At 38.6% G+C, this 20535-nt stretch overlaps 1 protein-coding gene across 1 annotated transcript in view; it reads right to left on the minus strand.

Annotated features, from left to right (window-relative positions):
• Window positions 1–20535, minus strand: part of LOC124614070 — a 256459-nt gene that overhangs the window by 38098 nt on the left and 197826 nt on the right. Inside the window, exon 6 of the mRNA XM_047142906.1 lies at window positions 9599–9703. Within this exon, the coding sequence (XP_046998862.1) occupies window positions 9599–9703 (105 nt within the window). The remainder of the gene's footprint in view (window positions 1–9598; window positions 9704–20535) is intronic.

A 20535-nucleotide genomic window follows, 5' to 3' on the forward strand; every position in this document is an offset into this window, starting at 1 on the left:
CACATTCCAAACTGACTTCATTTTTTTTGTTACCCTTGTTTCTGTTGATAGATGAAGCACAGCTTGTTGTTGGGGTGTTTTTTTCCCCCTTGTACACTTCTCTGTAACAGTTTACATACTGTTTCAGAGGTAGATTTTGCCTAGCCGATTTAATTAATTTTCTAATTTGTTCTGAAGATTTTCTTGTCCGCTGTGTTATCATTTATTTCTGTTTTTATGTTCATTTCCTTAAGAGGGGATGGAATTGCATAGTTATGTTTTTAACAAGATAAAAATGACTCAGACTTCATATCTGCATGGTCACATTTATCCAAATCCCAGTTTGAATTTTTTAACAATGAATTAAAAGTCCTAACATTGTCCTCATTTATAAATCTCACTTTTCCTGGAATTTGTGCTGAGCAGATTAATTACAGTAAATTTTGTTGCTTCATTATCTGAGAATCCAGTATCAACCACTTCTATATCATTACAAATGTTTGCACGTCAGAAAAGATTTGATCGATTGTAGTTTTAGAGGTCTTTCCAGGTTTACTGTATTCGTGGCCAGTGGGTGGTAAATTGTGTTAATACAACAAATTATTCAGTTTAGATACATTTTGATAGGTTATTTGAAAGTTACATTGAAATCTCCAACTAGAATAATGTTTTCTTTAAAATCCCTTAATTCACTAAAGAGTTTTTTTACACTGTCTAAAAATACCATAAAGGTGCCTGATGGGGATTGGTATATGCACACAATGATTATTTTGGGTTCTTTACATTTGCAAACACAATGGTCAAAACTTTTTCAATGTTATTTATATTACTTAACTTAATTTCTTTGCATTCAATTCCTTGCTTTCAATATAAGCATTTTCTCCACCTATACAAGTCTCTCTACAGAAGTTACTAATAATTTCAAATTCTGTTATTCTAGTGGTACTAGCTTGGTTTTCCTTTAACCAGTGTTCACTCACACTTAAAACTGAAATATTCTTTAGCTGATCAAGCAAAAGTACTTCTAATTCAGCAGTCTTACTAGTTTAAATATTCTTTCTTAATTTGCATTTCATTAGTGGAAGTGAAGAGATTTTTTTCACTGTAATGTAACTTTATGTGGATTTATCAGTTCAGTTCATTCTTACATGCATTTTAGTTGAATTTCAATAATTATTACAATTTATCCTAGAGTTTCAACTTTTCTTTTCATAATATTGTACACTCCATGCTGGATTTTCCATTGTTTGGTTATTGACATGAAAATTGAAATGTAATGGAAGAATACAGATGTAATTGTTACAATTGAAATAGAGAGCTAAATGAAAATATTTGCCATGTGTATCAGATATCTTTGCTTTACCCATTTATGTTTAATGACTTCTGTTGACCATGAGAGAAGAATAGTAATATGTCAGACTTTGTTATTTGATGAAAGTCTTCTAAAAAAGTTACTTGTCCTGATCTAAACGTAGCTGTTGCACCCTATGTGTCAGCTTCCATGTGCTTGCATGAAGTCCTGTGTTTTGCTGTGATGGTACAGTGTCGTGTTTGCACAGCAAGAGAATCGCTATCAAGTAGTTCTGCACTAGGCACCAGGAGAGCTGAGTTGCATGTGCAATTCGTTTCTCCATGCACATGTTTATGCTTAGATTTAAATCTATTTTCTGTTTCAACTACACTCTGATACCATCCTATGAAGTTTTTCAGCACCCTTTCTGATTGAAAACTGTGATCCTGAAAGGGGCCTATACTTGAATTGAGTTATTCTTGAGTTACAATCGGAGAGTAGCCAAACATGATGGAATTAATAAAACCTGTTTATCCATTCCTATGGTTTTCCTCCTATAAACAGAACACATCTGACAACTGTCGGGCAGCATTTCCCCTGTAAGCACTGACAAATGGTGATCCCAAGGTGCCCGGAAGGAAAATTAATGTGTCAGAAACAGTCAACCATGCAATAGTCAAAGAATGCACTCTTTCAGGATTAGCACTAAGCCTTTGCACCATTCTGGTCACACAATCCTGTTCTTTGGTTTGCACAAGCAGAAGCATATTTCTGCTGCATGGGAAAAATGGCTAATGTGACGAAGTTTGCCCTGGTCTTAAGTCCATTGGACCACAGATTTGCAGTCGAGGTACAAGATATCATTACCACATCACCTGAAACAGCCTCATACACTAATCTCAAGACAGAATTGATACAACATGCGGCTGCCTCCCAGGAAGATCACATAATCACATTTGGCAAGTGCTACCACAGGAAGAGATCAGCAATATCAAGCCATTGCATTAACTGAGTCATCTGCGCAGTAAAGTTGACATGGGCACAGTATCAGATTCCTTGCTATGAACATTATGGGATAGCCATTTGCCACTGCAGATCAAGGCAATCAATGCCTCACAGACAGACATACAGCTCAATTGAGCAACACATAGATATGTTGGTAAGATTGTTGGTTTGGTGATCAGGCAAAGAAGTGTTCACCATCTTGTTCAGTTGGCAGTAGGTGCAACTTACTGCCAAACATCCTCCAAGTGCCTGTTTTTAACCAATTGAGGGTCCGGCATCAAATTCCTGGTAGACACTGGCTCAGACCTGAGTATATTGCCTTGTATGCCTCTGCATCATTGCCAGGCACCAATTGCTTTTTGCCTAACAGCTACTAACAACTGATCAATTGCAATGTACGCCACTCAACAGTTGGACCTTAACATTGGACTGTTGTTGTTGTTGTGGTCTTCAGTCCTGAGACTGGTATGATGCAGCTCTCCATGCTACTCTATCCTGTGCAAGCTTCTTCATCTCCCAGTACCTACTGCAACCTACATCCTTCTGAATCTGCTTAGTGTATTGATCTCTTGGTCTCCCTCTACGATTTTTACCCTCCACGCTGCCCTCCAATGCTAAATTGGTGATCCCTTGATGCCTCAAAACATGTCCTACCAACCAATCCCTTCTTCTGGTCAAGTTGTGCCACAAACTTCTCTTCTCCCCAATCCTATTCAATACCTCCTCATTAGTTACGTGATCTACCCACCTTATCTTCAGCATTCTTCTGTAGCACCACATTTCGAAAGCTTCTATTCTCTTCTTGTCCAAACTGGTTATCGTCCATGTTTCACTTCTATACATGGCTACACTCCGTACAAATACTTTCAGAAACGACTTCCTGACACTTAAATCTATACTCGATGTTAACAAATTTCTCTTCTTCAGAAACGATTTCCTTGCCATTGCCAGACTACATTTTATATCCTCTCTACTTCAATCATCATCAGTTATTTTACTCCCTAAATGGCAAAACTCCTTTACTACTTTAAGTGTCTCATTTCCTAATCTAATCCCCTCAGCATCACCCGATTTAATTTGACTACATTCCATTATCCTCGTTTTGCTGTTGTTGATGTTCATCTTATATCCTCCTTTCAAGACACTGTCCATTCCGTTCAACTGCTCTTCCAAGTCCTTTGCTGTCTCTGACAGAATTACAATGTCATTGGTGAACCTCAAAGTTTTTACTTCTTCTCCATGAATTTTAATACCTACTCCAAATTCTTTTTTTGTTTCCTTTACTGCTTGCTCAATATACAGATTGAATAACATCGGGGAGAGGCTACAACCCTGTCTCACTCCTTTCCCAACCACTGCTTCCATTTCATGCCCCTCGACTCTTATAACTGCCATCTGGTTTCTGTACAAATTGGAAATAGCCTTTCGCTCCCTGTATTTTATCCCTGCCACCTTCAGAATTTGCAAGAGAGTATTCCAGTTAACGTTGTCAAAAGCTTTCTCTAAGTCTACAAATGCTAGAAACGTAGGTTTGCCTTTTCTTAATCTTTCTTCTAAGATAAGTCGTAAGGTTAGTATTGCCTCACGTGTTCCAACATTTCTACGGAATCCAAACTGATCTTCCCCGAGGTCCGCTTCTACCAGTTTTTCCATTCGTCTGTAAAGAATTCGCGTTAGTATTTTGCAGCTGTGACTTATTAAACTGATAGTTCGGTAATTTTCACATCTGTCAACACCTGCTTTCTTTGGGATTGGAATTATTATATTCTTCTTGAAGTCTGTGGGTATTTCGCCTGGCTCATACATCTTGCTCACCAGATGGTAGAGTTTTATCAGGACTGGCTCTCCCAAGCCCATCAGTAGTTATAATGGAATGTTGTCTACTCCTGGGGCCTTGTTTCGACTCAGGTCTTTCAGTGCTCTGTCAAACTCTTCACGCAGTATCATATCTCCCATTTCATCTTCATCTACATCCTCTTCCATTTCCATAATATCGTCCTCAAGTACATCACCCTTGTATAAATCCTCTATATACTCCTTCCACCTTTCTGCCTTCCCTTCTTTGCTTAGAACTGGGTTGCCATCTGAGCTCTTGATATTCATACAAGTGGTTCTCTTCTCTCCAAAGGTCTCTTTAATTTTCCTGTAGGCAGTATCTATCTTACCCCTAGTGAGACAAGCCTCTACATCCTTACATTTGTCCTCTAGCCATTCCTGCTTAGCCATTTTGCACTTCCTGTCAATCTCATTTTTGAGACGTTTGTATTCCTTTGTGCCTGCTGCATTTACTGCTTTTTTATATTTTCTCCTTTCATCAATTAAATTCAATAATTCTTCTGTTACCCAAGGATTTCTATTAGCCCTCGTCTTTTTACCTACTTGATCCTCTGCTGCCTTCACTACTTCATCCCTCAGAGCTACCCATTCTTCTTCTACTGTATTTCTTTCCCCCATTCCTGTCAATTGTTCACTTATGCTCTCCCTGAAACTCTGTAAAACCTCTGGTTCTTTCAGTTTATCCAGGTCCCATCTCCTTAAATTCCCGCCTTCTTGCAGCTTCTTCAGTTTCAATCTGCAGCTCATAACCAATAGATTGTGGTCAGAATCCACATCTGCCCCTGGAAATGTCTTACAATTTAAAACCTGGTTCCTAAATCTCTGTCTTACCATTACATAATCTATCTGATACCTTTTAGTATCTCCAGGATTCTTCCAGGTATACAACCTTCTTTCATGATTCTTGAACCAAGTGTTAGCTATAATTAAGTTATGCTCTGTGCAAAATTCTACAAGGCGGCTTCCTCTTTCATTTCTTCCCCCCAATCCATATTCACCTACTATGTTTCCTTCTCTCCCTTTTCCTACTGACGAATTGCAGTCACCCATGACTATTAAATTTTCGTCTCCCTTCACTACCTGAATAATTTCTTTTATCTTGTCATACATTTCATCAATTTCTTCATCATCTGCAGAGCTAGTTGGCATATAAACTTGTACTACTGTAGTAGGCATGGGCTTTGTGTCTATCTTGGCCACAATAATGCGTTCACTATGCTGTTTGTAGTAGCTAACCCGCACTCCTATTTTTTTATTCATTATTAAACCTACTCCTGCATTACCCCTATTTGATTTTGTATTTATAACCCTGTAATCACCTGACCAAAAGTCTTGTTCCTCCTGCCACCGAACTTCACTAATTCCCACTATATCTAACTTTAACCTATCCATTTCCCTTTTTAAATTTTCTAACCTACCTGCCTGATTAAGGGATCTGACATTCCACGCTCCGATCCGTAGAATGCCAGTTTTCTTTCTCCTGATAACGACGTCCTCTTGAGTAGTCCCCGCCCGGAGATCCGAATGGGGGACTATTTTACCTCCGGAATATTTTACCCAAGAGGACACCATCATCATTTAATCATACAGTAAAGTTGCATGTCCTCGGGAGAAATTACGGCTGTAGTTTCCCCTTGCTTTCAGCCGTTCGCAGTACCAGCACAGCAAGGCCGTTTTGGTTAATGTTACAAGGCCAGATCAGGCAATCATCCAGACTGTTGCCCCTGCAACTACTGAAAAGGCTGCTGCCCCTCTTCAGGAACCACATGTTTGTCTGGCCTCTCAACAGATACCCCTCCGTTGTGGTTGCACCTACTGTACGGCCATCTGTATCGCTGAGGCACGCAAGCCTCCCCACCAACGGCAAGGTCCATGGTTCATGGGGGACTGTAACACCATATCACAGAGGTAGAGCAGACTTGGTGCACTACCAGCTACTAGCAAATGTGTTGAATGCCTGCTTGGTGGACAACGTCACCAGCCTTACTGTCACCACCTTCCACTGCTGCATAGCAGTCCACAATGCCAAGCTGATGTCCAGTGGTGAGTATGCTGCATTACTGAGGGACTACCTGACTTTGACCAGGCCACCCAGGGCCCCAAGGTGAATACCCCATGATACATTGCACCATATTAAATCAATGGATGGACTCTCAATGGTGTGTATGTCTAGATGTTTGTTAAGTGTTTGGCTCCGGACTGTTTAGCAACTGCGAAGGCCAAATTTGATTTCATGTTACAGGAAGGCTTAACGCGACCATCTAAAAGTTTGTGGTCATCGGCATTATACTTAGTGCCAAAGAAAGGTGGCACATGGCACCCATGCAGTGATTATTGTGGCTTAACTTTCAAACAGTTTCTGACAGATACCCTATACTGCTGTTAAGGGTCTTTTTACACGCTACATGTTGCCACCATTTTCACTGTCTTGGACTGAGCAAAAGCTAACACCCTGATACCTGAAGCTGCAGGAGACATACCAAAGACCACCATAATCTCACCTTTTGGTTTAGATGAGAGCATGATTATGACCTTCAGCTTATGCAGTGCAGCTCAAATGTGGTAGAGATTTATAGATTCTATTCTTCAAAGATCACCATTCTGCTTTGTTTATCTTGATGATGTTCTGTTGTTCTCCACCAATCTGGAACAACATCATCAGCACCTGCTTGAGGTCTTTGGATAACTAGAACAATATGGAGTCGTACTGAAGATAGCCAAATGTGTTTTTGGGCCACCAGAAGTGATGTTTCTTGGTCATAAAATCTCAGCTGTGGGCTTCCTTCCTCTAACTGAGAAGGTAGAAGCAATACTACAACCACTCAGGCCACCTACAGTCAAGGAATTATGACGTTTCTTGGGTGTACTTAATTTCTACAGATGATACCTTCCCCCTGCAACAGAGATACAGGAGCCTTCGACAGCAATATTGTCAGGTCATAATGTTAAAACAGGAAGTCTCTTGTGCACTGGACAGAATATATGTTCTCCGCATTTGAGGATGCGAAGTAGAGCATGGCTGAGTGCAGCACTTTAAGCATCCCCAAAACTTGGTGCACCACTAGCTACTGTCAAACTTGGTGCACCACTAGTTACTGTCATGGATATGATCCAGATACCCATTGGTGTGGCACTCTAACAAAGCCTGGCAACCCACTGGCATATTACTCCCACAAACAAAATGGAGTATATATGACTGTGAGCTTCTGGCTGTGTACCAGGCAGTCAGATATCTTCATCTGCAAGTCAAAGTATGAGTCTTTACTTTCATGACTTCTCTTCTTCTACATTGATCTATAAATGTTTACCAATTACCAACAGCAGGTAATGTATGTGTGGCGAGAGGGCGGAGAGGGCGGTTGGCGAGTGGGGGGGGGGGGGGGGGCTAGTGGTAGGTAGAAAGCAGAGCCAAATCTTGTAAATAGGGTGGATAAATTTGAGCTCGAAATCCCTCAGCTTTCCTATTGCCAAAGGACACCTTATATGCAGATGCATTCTCCTGAAATGGGGTTACTTTGGTTTTTTCCTTCATCACCTTTTTCTAGAACATTTGTGTTGTATGTGCCAGTTATTGATTTGCCCTTAGTAACATAATTATCAAGAAGAACTCTTTTTGTATTCCAGATGAGACTTCCTATCATCTTTCTTACAGATGAGATCAACTTGACTTTTTGGTGCAAAATTAATAGCTGCCACTGACTGGAAATGGGTTTGTTTCTTACATGAGGTGTTATCCACAGTAAAAAAAACCAGTTCACGAGGTTGACTGCATTCTTTTTAAAATGATCCAAACATTCAGTCTTCATGATTTTCTTTTAGCAGCTTGTTCTTGCTCTTAATTGATAAAAGTGAGGTTGACAATTGTCTTTGTGAGGCCATTGCTTTTATTTCTTTGTGAATAGTGGGTATATCTTTCACAGTGTCCACAGGAGTGTGTACGCACGCGCACTTTTGTGTGTGTGTGTGTACACTTTTGCAAGAAAAAAGCAAGAACTTGAAATCTAGTGTGAATGCTGTTATTTCCTGTTATGTGTCTCTGTGCACTACATATTGGTCCGCTGTAGGTGAGAAACAGCATTTCTCGTATTTTACATATACACTGTGTATCACTCACGTGTATGATGGAGGATTCTTTTCATTCATATTAAGATTTCTTCCTGCTCCATTCATGGATGGAGTGTAGGAAGTATGAGTGCTTGTTCACCTGTGCGTAAGTTATTATTTGCTTATATTTAATATGCTCAATAAGTATGGGATAGATATGTAGAGGTCCAAAGAATGTCCATACTGTATCTCCTGAAATATGGTTCACGAATTTTTCTAAGCCAGTTCTTGTGATATATATATATCTTTCTTTCAGTGTCTCCCACCTGAGATTTTACACTATCTCAGTGGTACTCTTTCACAAATCAAACAAGACTATATGACAATTCATACTACTCTTCTTTGTATACACTATGTTTCTGCAGTGGCACAGGTCCCACCCTCTTGAGCAGCCTGAAAGAATGGGCTATGTATATGTTTTGTGTGCAGATGTTTGTAGACAAACTATACCCAGCATCCTATCAATGATTTGTAGCCTGTCATTTGTTTCACCTATTACTGAGGGTATATGGTTGTTCCACTTAACATCTCTATACATGGTTACTCACAAATATTTGCATGACATGACTGACTAGTTGTAACTAATTAATCCTGTAGTCAAAGGATATCACACTTATGTTTCATGAAGTGAAAAATTTATCATTTCCCTACATTAAGAGCTACTTGTCAGCCTTTGCACAAGGCTGATATTTTGTCCACATCTAAACAAGTACTGCCGCAATATGTACTGGATTGCATTTGATCATATACAAGTCCATCATTTGAGAAAACCCTGAGATTGAAACTAATACTATCAATCAAAGCATTATGTATAACTTGAACATCAATGATCTAACTACACTCCTCCGAGTCAAACCAAACCTCCTTTGGTGTCAGTAGATTATTCTCAATCCAGGGTAATGTGCTGTGTCCTGTTTGTCATGAAATTCTCATATGTCTGCCTTATAAGGCAAGACAATCATCCCTATTGTCATTTTGCTCAGTAAGTTGGAGATGAGTGGGGTAGCAAATTAGGGATGGAGTGGAGAAAAGTAAACACAAAAGAGAAGCCAGGTTAGAGTCAACTCCATTAAATTCATATATATGAACCCACAGTACAGTGATGGTAGCAAGGCCAGGTTTGGTATGAGATTTGAATGCACTGGACTACAGAGAACATTACAAATGGGAGAATACAAGGCATGAGAGGCAAGCCTCAGCTAGTTACATTCTTTACTATATGAAACTTAAATGTCATACAAATAATTCACAGTGGGAAAAAATGAGATTAAAGTGATACAATTTCAAACACAGGTGTCAGTGAACACAGGTATTATGAAGGGAAATGGAGATTCATTAAATATGAACTGTTTTTGTTTCATGTTTCTATGATATAACACTTACCGATTCTCCTGTTATAATGCAAGTAGAACTGGCATCATCTTCTCCACCGTTGGAGTTGGTGCTACAAACTTCTAGCCGGATGTAATAAATTACACCGTTGACAACCTAAAACAAATGTACCTTTTTATATATCAGAACCACAATGAAGTCCAAATCTGAAGGCAGGTTCATAAATGAAGCGTAACACTTACAAGAAAAAGCACATTTAGTACTGACTCCAATGTACAACCAGCACAGAACTGACCTCTTGGATGGAGAATGCAGCTATTTATACAAACACTGAATATTGCTGGCTGCCAGTATTTACACAATTATCAAGTATTCCTGAATGTACAGAAATTACAATTGTAAGATATTTCAACAACCTTCCAGATAAATATCAAATCTGTTAGTGTAAACTTTCGTGTGTGTGTGTGTATGTGTGTGTGTGTGTGTGTGTGTGTGTGTTTGTCATCTTCTCCCAAACCCCTGGATCACTTTCAACCAAATGTAGCCTTTGAGTATCAGCATTGTGGGATTTATATCCTCCTAGCTCCAATAGGAGTACAGATGCAGGCAAAAATGTCTTTTTCTGCCCTTGGCATATTGTCTCCCTGTACAACAGACATGTTCCACTGGAATGATGGTGCCGAGTGTAAATTTTGGTTGTGTTCATTACCAGAATAAACTCGATATAAATGTTAAAAAGTGTTTAACATGTGAAAAAATTGATGTATATCATGATAATATGTGTATCGCAGGTTTTGTTATTCACACACATGGAGCTAGTACCACATCTTACAAATCGCGAGAGCCAATACAAAGACTTTGCTACTGCAAATTGCATGCCATGAAGGGCATAATGTGCATAAACTGTAAAACTGTATACCATTTCACATGTGTAAAGGCAGATCCAAGACGAAAACTATAGTGTTGCCAAAGGTGTAATGAATATGCCCTAGACAAAGCACTACAGAAGAGAGACTGCAAAGTCGAAATTATTGCTATGCTTTTAGAAGAGGTACATTCCTTGAAATACAAATATACCAATAACAATCAATGTGAGTATAAAATAAACAGTGATCTTGTAATTGATAATGATACTAGAACCAGCAGTAACAAATATGATATCAACTGCAAAAAATCTAGGAAAACCGCAAAAAGTGGTATAGCATGTGTAAAATGTGAAACAAAATTTCACTTTCGATGTGCAAAGGTGGACTGCACATTGAAAGGAAATGAAAAGTTTAGAAAAACATGGAAGTGTAATATGTGTAGGCCTACCGATATACTACACAGGGCTGCAAATATCCCGCTAACAAACAGATTTGAAGTGCTCGATGTAGACAGCTACGATGAGACTCTTGAAGCTCAAACAGAACACTCTCAATCATCGAATGCTGCAGTAACTCTTCCTGAAAGCACTACAGCTTCTAAACTTCAACAAGGACATCAAATTCTGTGTGATGCTGCTGTTCCTGTTCTGAAAACCATCTGTCAACATGAATCGTTTTATAGTATTCCAAGAAAGCTTATCATTCTTGCCAATGGTCACGGTCAAGAGATTGCTGCTCGTATAAATGAAGTTGCTGAAACTGTGAAGCCAACAGGATTCATCAAGCCTGGAGCATCTCTGTCTCAAATATGTATGTATATACATTCAGAAAAATCAGTAAGTTGTCATCCAAGGATTTCATTGTACTACTTGGTGGCTCTAATGACACGTACAAGAACTAAAGAGGTGTCCTAGGACACAAAAATGTAATGTATGTAAACATTCCACAGAGGTACGACTTACATCAGTTGTCTTGTGTGAACAGAGAGATCAAACCTTGCAAATGAACAGCTTTCAAACATATGTAAATGGTTTTAAAATGTAAATGTTCTAGATGTAAGTGGTGTTGGTCGAAGATTCCATACCTCACATGGGCTTCATTTGAACAGTCTTTGGAAAAGGGTTTTAGCACAAAAACTAATTGAAAGAAGCGCAGGCAACAGTTTTACTACAAATTCAACAGTAATGACAAAATGTGTTTCATCGCCAACCACAGAAAAGAAAAATAGTGATTTTTTTCCCACAGCAACACATTCCAGTAATAGTCAACTCTCCAATAAGACCTTTTTAGGCAGAACAGAAGAGAGCACAGTGTAAATGTTGTACATTTTGATAATTTAACTTGTGTGAAAGCTAACATTAAGGAACCAGTTAAAAATACAATTGATACGCTATATTGTTTAAAAATATTTCATCAGAATATAAGAAGTCTTTTGACTAAAAAAGAAGAGCTGCTGCTTTCTCTGCAAGAAACAGCTGACACAGATGAAATTATTCCTGATGTGCTCTGCTTAACTGAACATAACTTGGAAGCCACAGAAATTAATCAGCTGCATTTAAATAGTTATAAAATTGGTTCTTCCTACTGTCAGAACAACTTAAGACAAGGCGGAGTGGCAATTTACACACACAATACTATTAAGTCACAAGTTATAGATGTATCTAAATACTGTATTGAACAGCACTTTGAATGTTGTGCAGTCAAATTAGAGCTCAAAACACAGTTCCTGATCATAATAACAATTTACAGGGCACCTATGGGAAACATTATAAAATTTCACTCTCAGCTAGAAACAGTTCTTACTAAACTTTATAGAAACAATAGTAATGTCATCACATGTGGTGACTTTAACATAAACTTACTCACAAAAAATAACAACCAGAAACTATTAGAATCACTACTGTTAACCTTCAATCTGCTCCACATGATCTCATTCCCAACAAGAGTACATGGGCACAGCAAGACCCTGATTGATAATCTGTTCCTAGATCCCACAAATTACAATGAAGTGATGACATGGGCTGTAACAAATGGTCTGTCTGATCACGATGGTCAAATGACAACCCTAAAACTTGCCAGCAGAAAAACAGCACATGGCCATTGTAACCAAGTCTAACATGTTAGAACAATAAATGCCAAATATACTTGCTTGTTCAGACATAGTTAATGCCATGAACAATGGGGGAAGTATACCAGGCTGACACAGTGAATGAGAAGTTCAACTCTTCCCTCAACTTATTCCTTAAACATTTTGAATCTTCTTTCCCCCAAAGACAGATTAAAATCATACCGGCCTGTAGTAAAAGGAAAGAGTGGCTAACTACTGGCATAAAAATATCATGTAACAAAAAGAGATATCTGTTTGTACAACAGAGGACTAGTACAGACCCAGCAGTAAAGTTACATTAGAAGAAATACTGTAAAATTCTAACAAGTCTAATCAAGAACGCCGAACAGTTGCACTAAGAAAAAAAAATTAGCAACTCAAAAAATAAAATAAGAACCATATGGCACATCATGAAAAGTGAGACAAATAGGAACATAAAACCTGACAATAATAAACACAAAATTGCAGCCTCCGAGTTCAAAAATTTTTTTCTCACTATAGCTGACAAAACAGTGAACCATAATAAACAGTCTCAGACAGAAGCTATTGAACTACTTAACCACATTGAAATAACATCTAAAGTAGCACTTCATTTCAGAAGTACAACCCCTAGAGAAATTGAAAAAAAAAAACATAAAATTACTCAAAAACTCAGATTCCTGTGGATACGATGGCATATCAAGTAGGATTTTAAAATCATGTGCAGACTTAATCAGTTATATATTGTGCTATTTGTGCAACCAATCTACGGAAACTGGTGTGTTCCCAGATAGATTAAAACATGCAGTAGTTATGCCAATCCACAAAAATGGGGCAAGGGATGAAATAACCAACTATCGGCCCATCTCTCTGCTGCCAGTGTTCTCAAAGGTATTTGAGAGAAAAGTGTCTGATAGGATTTATAGTCACACTACACAAAATGGCTTACTGGCTCCTACACAGTTCGGCTTTTGTAAGGGCTCCTCCACAGACAGAGCTATATTTAACCTCCAGATGAAATTTTAGGTGAATTATATTACAAAAGGTATCTGATGGGGATATTCTGTGACGTTGCCAAGGCATTTGATTGTGTAGATCACAACACATTCTTAACAAATCTTCCACATTATGGCATTAAAGAGAAATCTTTGACTTGGATAGAATCATATTTACAGAATAGGAAGCAAAGGGTTGTCTTAAGGGGGACAGGTACAGCATTAAAACCAGACTGGGGAAATATAAAGTATGGGGTCCTGCAGGGCTTGAGTCCTGGGCCACTAATTTTCCTGATCTACATTAATGATCTATCAATCACAATTAATAACAGAGCAAAAATAATAATGTTTGCCGACAATACAACTAGCCTCGTAGAAGGACCCAATTCCACAATGCAGGATACAGCCATGACAGTCTCTACTCAAGTACAGAAATGGTTCACTGTGAATAGCCTAACCTTAAATTTTTCAAAAACCAATATGATACAGTTTCTGACAAAAAATAAAAAAAAGTTCCTGAAATACATGTTAACAATCACAAAATTAATGAAACCACACATACAAAATTCCTAGGTATTCAGATAGACAGTCACCTAAGCTGGAAAGAACAAATTGATCAGCTGGTCAAGAAACTTAGCTCATTGTGCTTTGCACTAAGAGCTCTCCATCAGTTATTGGACAGAGAAATAATGTTGTTGTCATATTTTGCATATTTCCATTCTATTCTCTCCTATGGCATAAACTTCTGGGGAAATGCTGCAGGTGTTGAAAAAGTATTCAGAATACAAAAACGAGCAGTGAGGCTAATATGTGGGGTCCCTAATGGGGCATCTTTCAGAGGACTCTTCAAATCTCTCAGGATACTTACCATCACAGGTCAGTATATATATACTCACTGATGTTATTTGTAGACAACAAAAGTGAATTGTTTCAGAAAAATTGTGACATTCACAACCATGACACAAGACAGGTGAAAAATTTTCACCAAGGCTCTGCAACTCTCACTAAAGTACATAGGGGAGTTACTGAGTCAGGTATAAATGTCTTCAATAAGCTCCCTATCAATATAAAAAGGGAAATAAATAATATACAGGTTTTCAAAAGGAAGCTAAAATTATTCCTCATCAAACAAACTTTCTATAAAATGAATGAATATTTAGAGTTATAGAGTGTAAGAATGGGGAAATTGCCTAAGAAAAGCACTCCCTTAAAGATAAAGTGTGATACTGTTACTTGTAGTTTAACTGAAATTGTGGTGATGAAATGTAAATTTATCTATGTTATTAGGAGAAAATGTGAACTCCCATGTATCCCACACTCTTGAGTATTCACTTAAACCTCTTCTTAAGGAATGCAGTTAAAATTTCTATTCAATCCAAACCATGACCATGAAGCAAATTTACCTGCTTATATATGTCAGTAGCATAAAAATATGCACTATCACTTATTCTACTACTTTAAACAGCCACTTAAACTGTTTCTGGCATGATGCAATCTTTAATACTGCATGCAAGTAATTGTTCTTGTTAAATAAACAAATGTCTGTGCAATGTAATGGATAAATGTTCATGTACTACTGTAATCGTATCAATTGACTTGTCCTATGTTACTTGTACACTGGTTGTATAATATGTAATCAACAGGACCAAATAAATAAATAAATAAACAGTGTTGACCCTCTGACATCCAAGTAGTGGCAAAGGATATAATACCACCAAAAGCAGTGCTTTAGAACTTTTTTCGTAGTCCCGTTGTCCACACAAGTGCAAAAATCCATACCAAGCCTCCAGGGCTCTATCTCAGTCACCAATGCTTAGCCTTACAGCACTTTTGTCTTTCTCCTGGACATCCAGTGTCCACATGCGAGCCAGCTCTCTTGCTACTTTGGTGCTGGTGATTATGTACGAGAGTTGCCCAGAAAGTAATGCAGTGCATATTTTTTCTTCAGTAACTCTTTATTGAACACAATGAGAATTGCACTCACAAAAGACTGGTGTTATATCTACACACACTATTTTTCCACATAATCTTTATCCCATTTTAAGGTCTTCCTCCAGCACAAAACATGGGCGTGCATGCCTGTTGGTACTAATCCTTGTCCTGATGGTGGAGCCAGTGATTCACTGTGTAAATCACCTCCTCATCACACTCAAAATGCCGAGTCATAATGCGTCTGTCCTCATGAATGACAACATCAGCTTGCTGCAACACGTCAGGTGTGACAGCCGTGGATGGTCTCCCCGACCACTGCAAATCATAGAGGTTCATCATGCCCAGTAACTAACTGTACTTCTGTTGACAGCAGATTCTCCATAGACTTTCCACAAGTCTTTGTGAATATTTGTGAATATTGTGTTTTTTTCTCTGTAGTGAGAAATTCAGTTATGGCATGTTGCTTGTAACGTACATCACCTACACTATTTTGAAACTGTCCTGCAGCTACGCTATCTGTTGGGTGTGACGGAAACTTGACATGCACACTAAGGAGATTTCAAGTAATACATATGTAACATTTCATATTCATAGCATTGTTTTCGGCTGATAAAAAAAAAAAAAGCAGTTCATTATTTTCTGGGCAACACTCGTATTTCATGTAGAGATCCTGAGTATCATCTGACTGAACAAAGTATTTATTGTTGACTAGATCTCATGACAGTGAAGCAGAAAGAACAGTGTAAAGTGTACAGTGTCTTGGTTCACTGTGCTGTATGTGAATGTTGTGACAGGCACTACAGTACCCCATTCTCTCCATTTTACACTAATGTATATTGACAGCATATCTGCCAATATTTTATTAAAGTGTTGTGTGGGACCACTAATCTGTGGATGGTAGACAGTTATCATTCTGTGTGTGATGTCAGAACACGGAATTATCTTTGGTACTACGCGTAGTCTCGACTTGAAAATCTTTTCAGATGAGACATCATCACACAGTGTGATTTGTGCTTCCAAAAGATGTCTTCTACAAGTAACTCCAAAATGTATGGAGCTGCAGCAGTTGGCACTTTTGGTGATTGCATAGCAAGTGAGGTAGTCAGTGCAGACTATTATCCATCAATTCCTGTTTGTTGAGTTTGAGAACCTCCATTAGAGATCGATATCGATTCCTATACAGCACAATGGCACTGCTACAGTTGGGACTGGTACCAGATGCCCCAGAGGTAACTGCAGCATGTCCTTTCATTATTGGCATCCCTTACAGTGTCTCACAGCATAATGGGTCTGTCAAGACATGGACAGTGATTCCTGCATCTGTTTCTATCTCAGGGTGTATATGTGGACAAGGAAAAAAATTCCAGGATTTTTCCCAGATTTCCCGATTAAAAATACACTTCTTCCCAGGTAAAAATACACTTTTTCCCTGTTATGTGACAGTATACACTTCCCCAGCACTGTAAAACTCATCAGTCCTTTGTATGTTTATGGTTTTATATACCAATGTAGAATATCCTGGCACTTTAGAAAACAAATCTTATGGGGGGAGGGGGGGGACATCACGTTTTGAAAGACCTTTGATGTGCAGCAACATGTACGCTGCATATTTTCGTATTACAAAGGTATAAATTTGAATTCCGCCAAACACCACATGTCACTTTCCAAAGCACTGAAATCGAGATTGCGATGCACTTTTGTAAGCCAGTCACAGCTCACATCACGTGATCTCGCCAGCTGATGACAGCATAGGACACGTGATGTAGTCAGTCAATAGCAAGATCACGCTTAAGTAGCGCAAACACACAAATAAGAAAAGTTAATGGTTTAAATTAATATACATAGCATTCACATATAATATTGGTCTTTAAGATAGATAAGCTGAAAGAAGAGCTAAGCTCCCATGTATAATGCTGATTTTTTTATATGTGTTACACTTTAAGATACATCACACAAAAGTGCCAGTAAGATTTTTAATAACAACATAAATTTCTGATCTTCTGGGCTTGAAATTCTTCTAAATGGTCATCCTCAAAGAGTTGATTTTTAAATGAGTGTCAAATGCTTTGTGATTTAAGAAATTCATCGTACATTCTTGCACCTAGTTCGTCTTGCATAAAAGGAAATTTACTTTGAAAATAATGCTTTTCAAACCACCATTCGCAATATTTTCTCGTGACCTGTTAGAAATTAGTTTGTTTCAACAGTTGCCAGAGAGTGCCAGATAACAGGTCTCACTGTGCTTGCGCAGCTACTATGACATAGGAAGCCTGTATGTTCGTACGTTTAAAACATTTAAAGACCTTGCATTATGTCATAAAAGAAACAAGAAAGAGGATAGAGGATACTTCAAGAGCATCAGAATTTTGCTAACCATTCTGAAATGCATAATTCGGCATAAAGTGCACATTTGTATGTCCAGATTCAGATGTAAATTTTCTTGAGTACCAGTATTGTACTATCTCATGTTTGGTTCTTTATTATGGCATAATGCCATACGAGGTAGAAGATGTAAAACGTGCACTTGAAATGCAGCAAACAGTTGAAACTAGCAAACAGTGTGAAATTAAACACTTCATTTCAAATAAATTGACTGCCTCAGTGGAAATGATTAATAAAAGCCAAATCTCTTTAGCAAACCAACAAAAATAGCTTCATTATTCTGCAAGGTGATTAACGCTTGACTGTCATAAATGTGGAAATAAAACCTGAAACTAATAACATAATTTAGCCTTCCATTATTATACGAACGTATTTTAATTCATTTGATAGCTCCCAGCCACAGAAATCCGTTTTGTTTTCATTTAATGTGAGGGCAATAAATGAAGAGGAAACAGCTAAAACACTAAATGTAAAACACAGGTCATGTGGAGACTCCCCACCTCCCCACTACAACTCAAACTGCTCTCTGCATCAGCCCCGGATCTACAATATTTTCAAACAGGGGCAATACTGGATACAGCCACACAGGAGAAGGTACTACACATACGCGACTCAATTGCGCATGCCGAAGAGCCCACCCACAACTGCTCAAATGAATCTAATTCAAACAGTTGTCACATCACGCACGTTGGAGGCAATTTGTTGTTAAGAAGCATTGCATAGACCTCCTAAAGCCTTTGACACACTTTTCTGTTGGCAGACGCTTGTATGAGCAATGTTTTGACGTTGTATACAGCGCATTTCTTTTGCAACAAGTTTTATTTTCATTTCTTTTTTCTCTCGTTAATGTTTTGTTGCTGCAGTATTATTCTGCAGTAGTGTAATACAGCAATATCCTTTGTTAGAGTATCAGTTTTTACCAGTCAAAATCACAAAAATTTAACTGAATACGAAAACAATGAAAAATTCCCAGAATTCTAAACAATTCCCAGGTTTTTCCTGGTTTTCTCCCGGATGAAAAAATTCCCGGGTTGTTCCTGGATCTCCCAGTTGTCCCAGGTCATATACACCCTGTGCCTGGAGTTGTCATGAATCCCAGGTCCCCTATTGTTGGAGTGTCATGGAAAGACTTGAAGACAGCTGGCTGTAGATGAGCTGGGATGACTAGCACCATTTCAATCCAACTGGATCGCAGTTCCCCTTATACAATGCACCATTTATTAATTAGAACTCTCCTTTGGTCAGTTCCCGATCCTTCAAGATGTCTATGGTTTTCAGCAGTGCTGGATCTTCCCTCTGTTCAATAGTAATGCCATTTAATGAGGCAATGACAGATTTCATGCATACTTCTCTGTTCCACTACAGTATTACTTGAAAGGCAATTGGCATATTTGTTTTTGCATCCACTTTTGTATACCACTGTGAGATTGTACCCTCAAAAGCCTCAGTGCCCATCTTTGTAGTCAACCCAATGGATCCTTCAAGCTAATAAGCCAGCATAGAGAATGGTGGTGTATCACAACAAAGAATGATTGGCTAAACAAATAAATCCAGAACATGTATATGCCCCAAACAGCTGCAAGGCACTCTTTCTCATGTGTAGAGTATTTCACCTCTGACTTATAAACTATCACCTTTTAGTCACTTTCTTGAATTTTCACTAGAACTGCACTTATATCATAACTGACAATGTCAGTTTAAAGTTCTGCCTCAACAATCTCTTACTACAATGCTAGGACTGAAAAGTTATTGCCTCCTTAATGACAAGTAGAGAGCTTTCTTGCACCTCATTCCAGGAAAATTTCTCATCTTGTAACAATAGTTACTGTATTGGACATGCCTTGGTACAAAAGTCCAATTCTTGGTAGCATGTGCACTTTCCAAGAAAAATTCTCAGAACACACATGTACTTGGAAGTCAGAAAATATGTGATTGTTTTGGGGGGTGGGGGGGTTGGGAATGACACCTTCACACTAAGTGCCCAATATTTTTATTTCTTGGATGGTGAAGAGGGACTTTCTTGGACTGGGGTACAGGCCTGCAGTCTGAATACATTTTGCCATGGTTGCCAGGTGGCTGAGACGTAGTTCAAATATTTTCAAAAAATGACAATGTGAACCATATGGCACAGAGATGTCAAACATTTAAGATTTTGCAGCAAGTTGTGCTTCATATTCTGGTGCAATACACAGTCTAAATGAAAGAACTTTAAAGTCACAGATGCTGTCAAGAGTTATGAAGGCAAGCTCTTCCCAGTCAGCCTCATAAACCCTGATTTACCAGTATCCTCTCTCCACATCCACAGTTGAGAAATATGTACTTTGCCCCTTTCAGGCAGTCTATGATGTTATCAATGTGTGGCAATGGATAAACATCTTTCTTCACTTTAGAGCACTTGCCCGCGAAAGGCAAAAGTCCTGAGTTTGAGTCTCAGTCTGGCACACAGTTTCAATCTGCCAGGCAGTTTCATATCAGCACACACTTTGCTGCAGAGTGAAAATCTCATTCTGGAAACATCCCCCAGGCTGTAGCTAAGCCATGTCTCTGCAATATACTTTCTTTCAGGAGTGCTAATTCTGCAAGGTTCGCAGAAGAGCTTCTGTAAAGTTTGGAAGGTAGGAGACAAGATACTGGCAGAAGTAAAGCTGTGAGGATGGGGCATGAGTCGTGCTTGGGTAGATCAGTTGGTACAGCACTTGCCTGCAAAAGGCAAAGGTCCCAAGTTTG

This window comes from Schistocerca americana, chromosome 4 (assembly GCF_021461395.2).
Source record: "Schistocerca americana isolate TAMUIC-IGC-003095 chromosome 4, iqSchAmer2.1, whole genome shotgun sequence".
Classification (NCBI taxonomy): domain Eukaryota; kingdom Metazoa; phylum Arthropoda; class Insecta; order Orthoptera; family Acrididae; genus Schistocerca; species Schistocerca americana.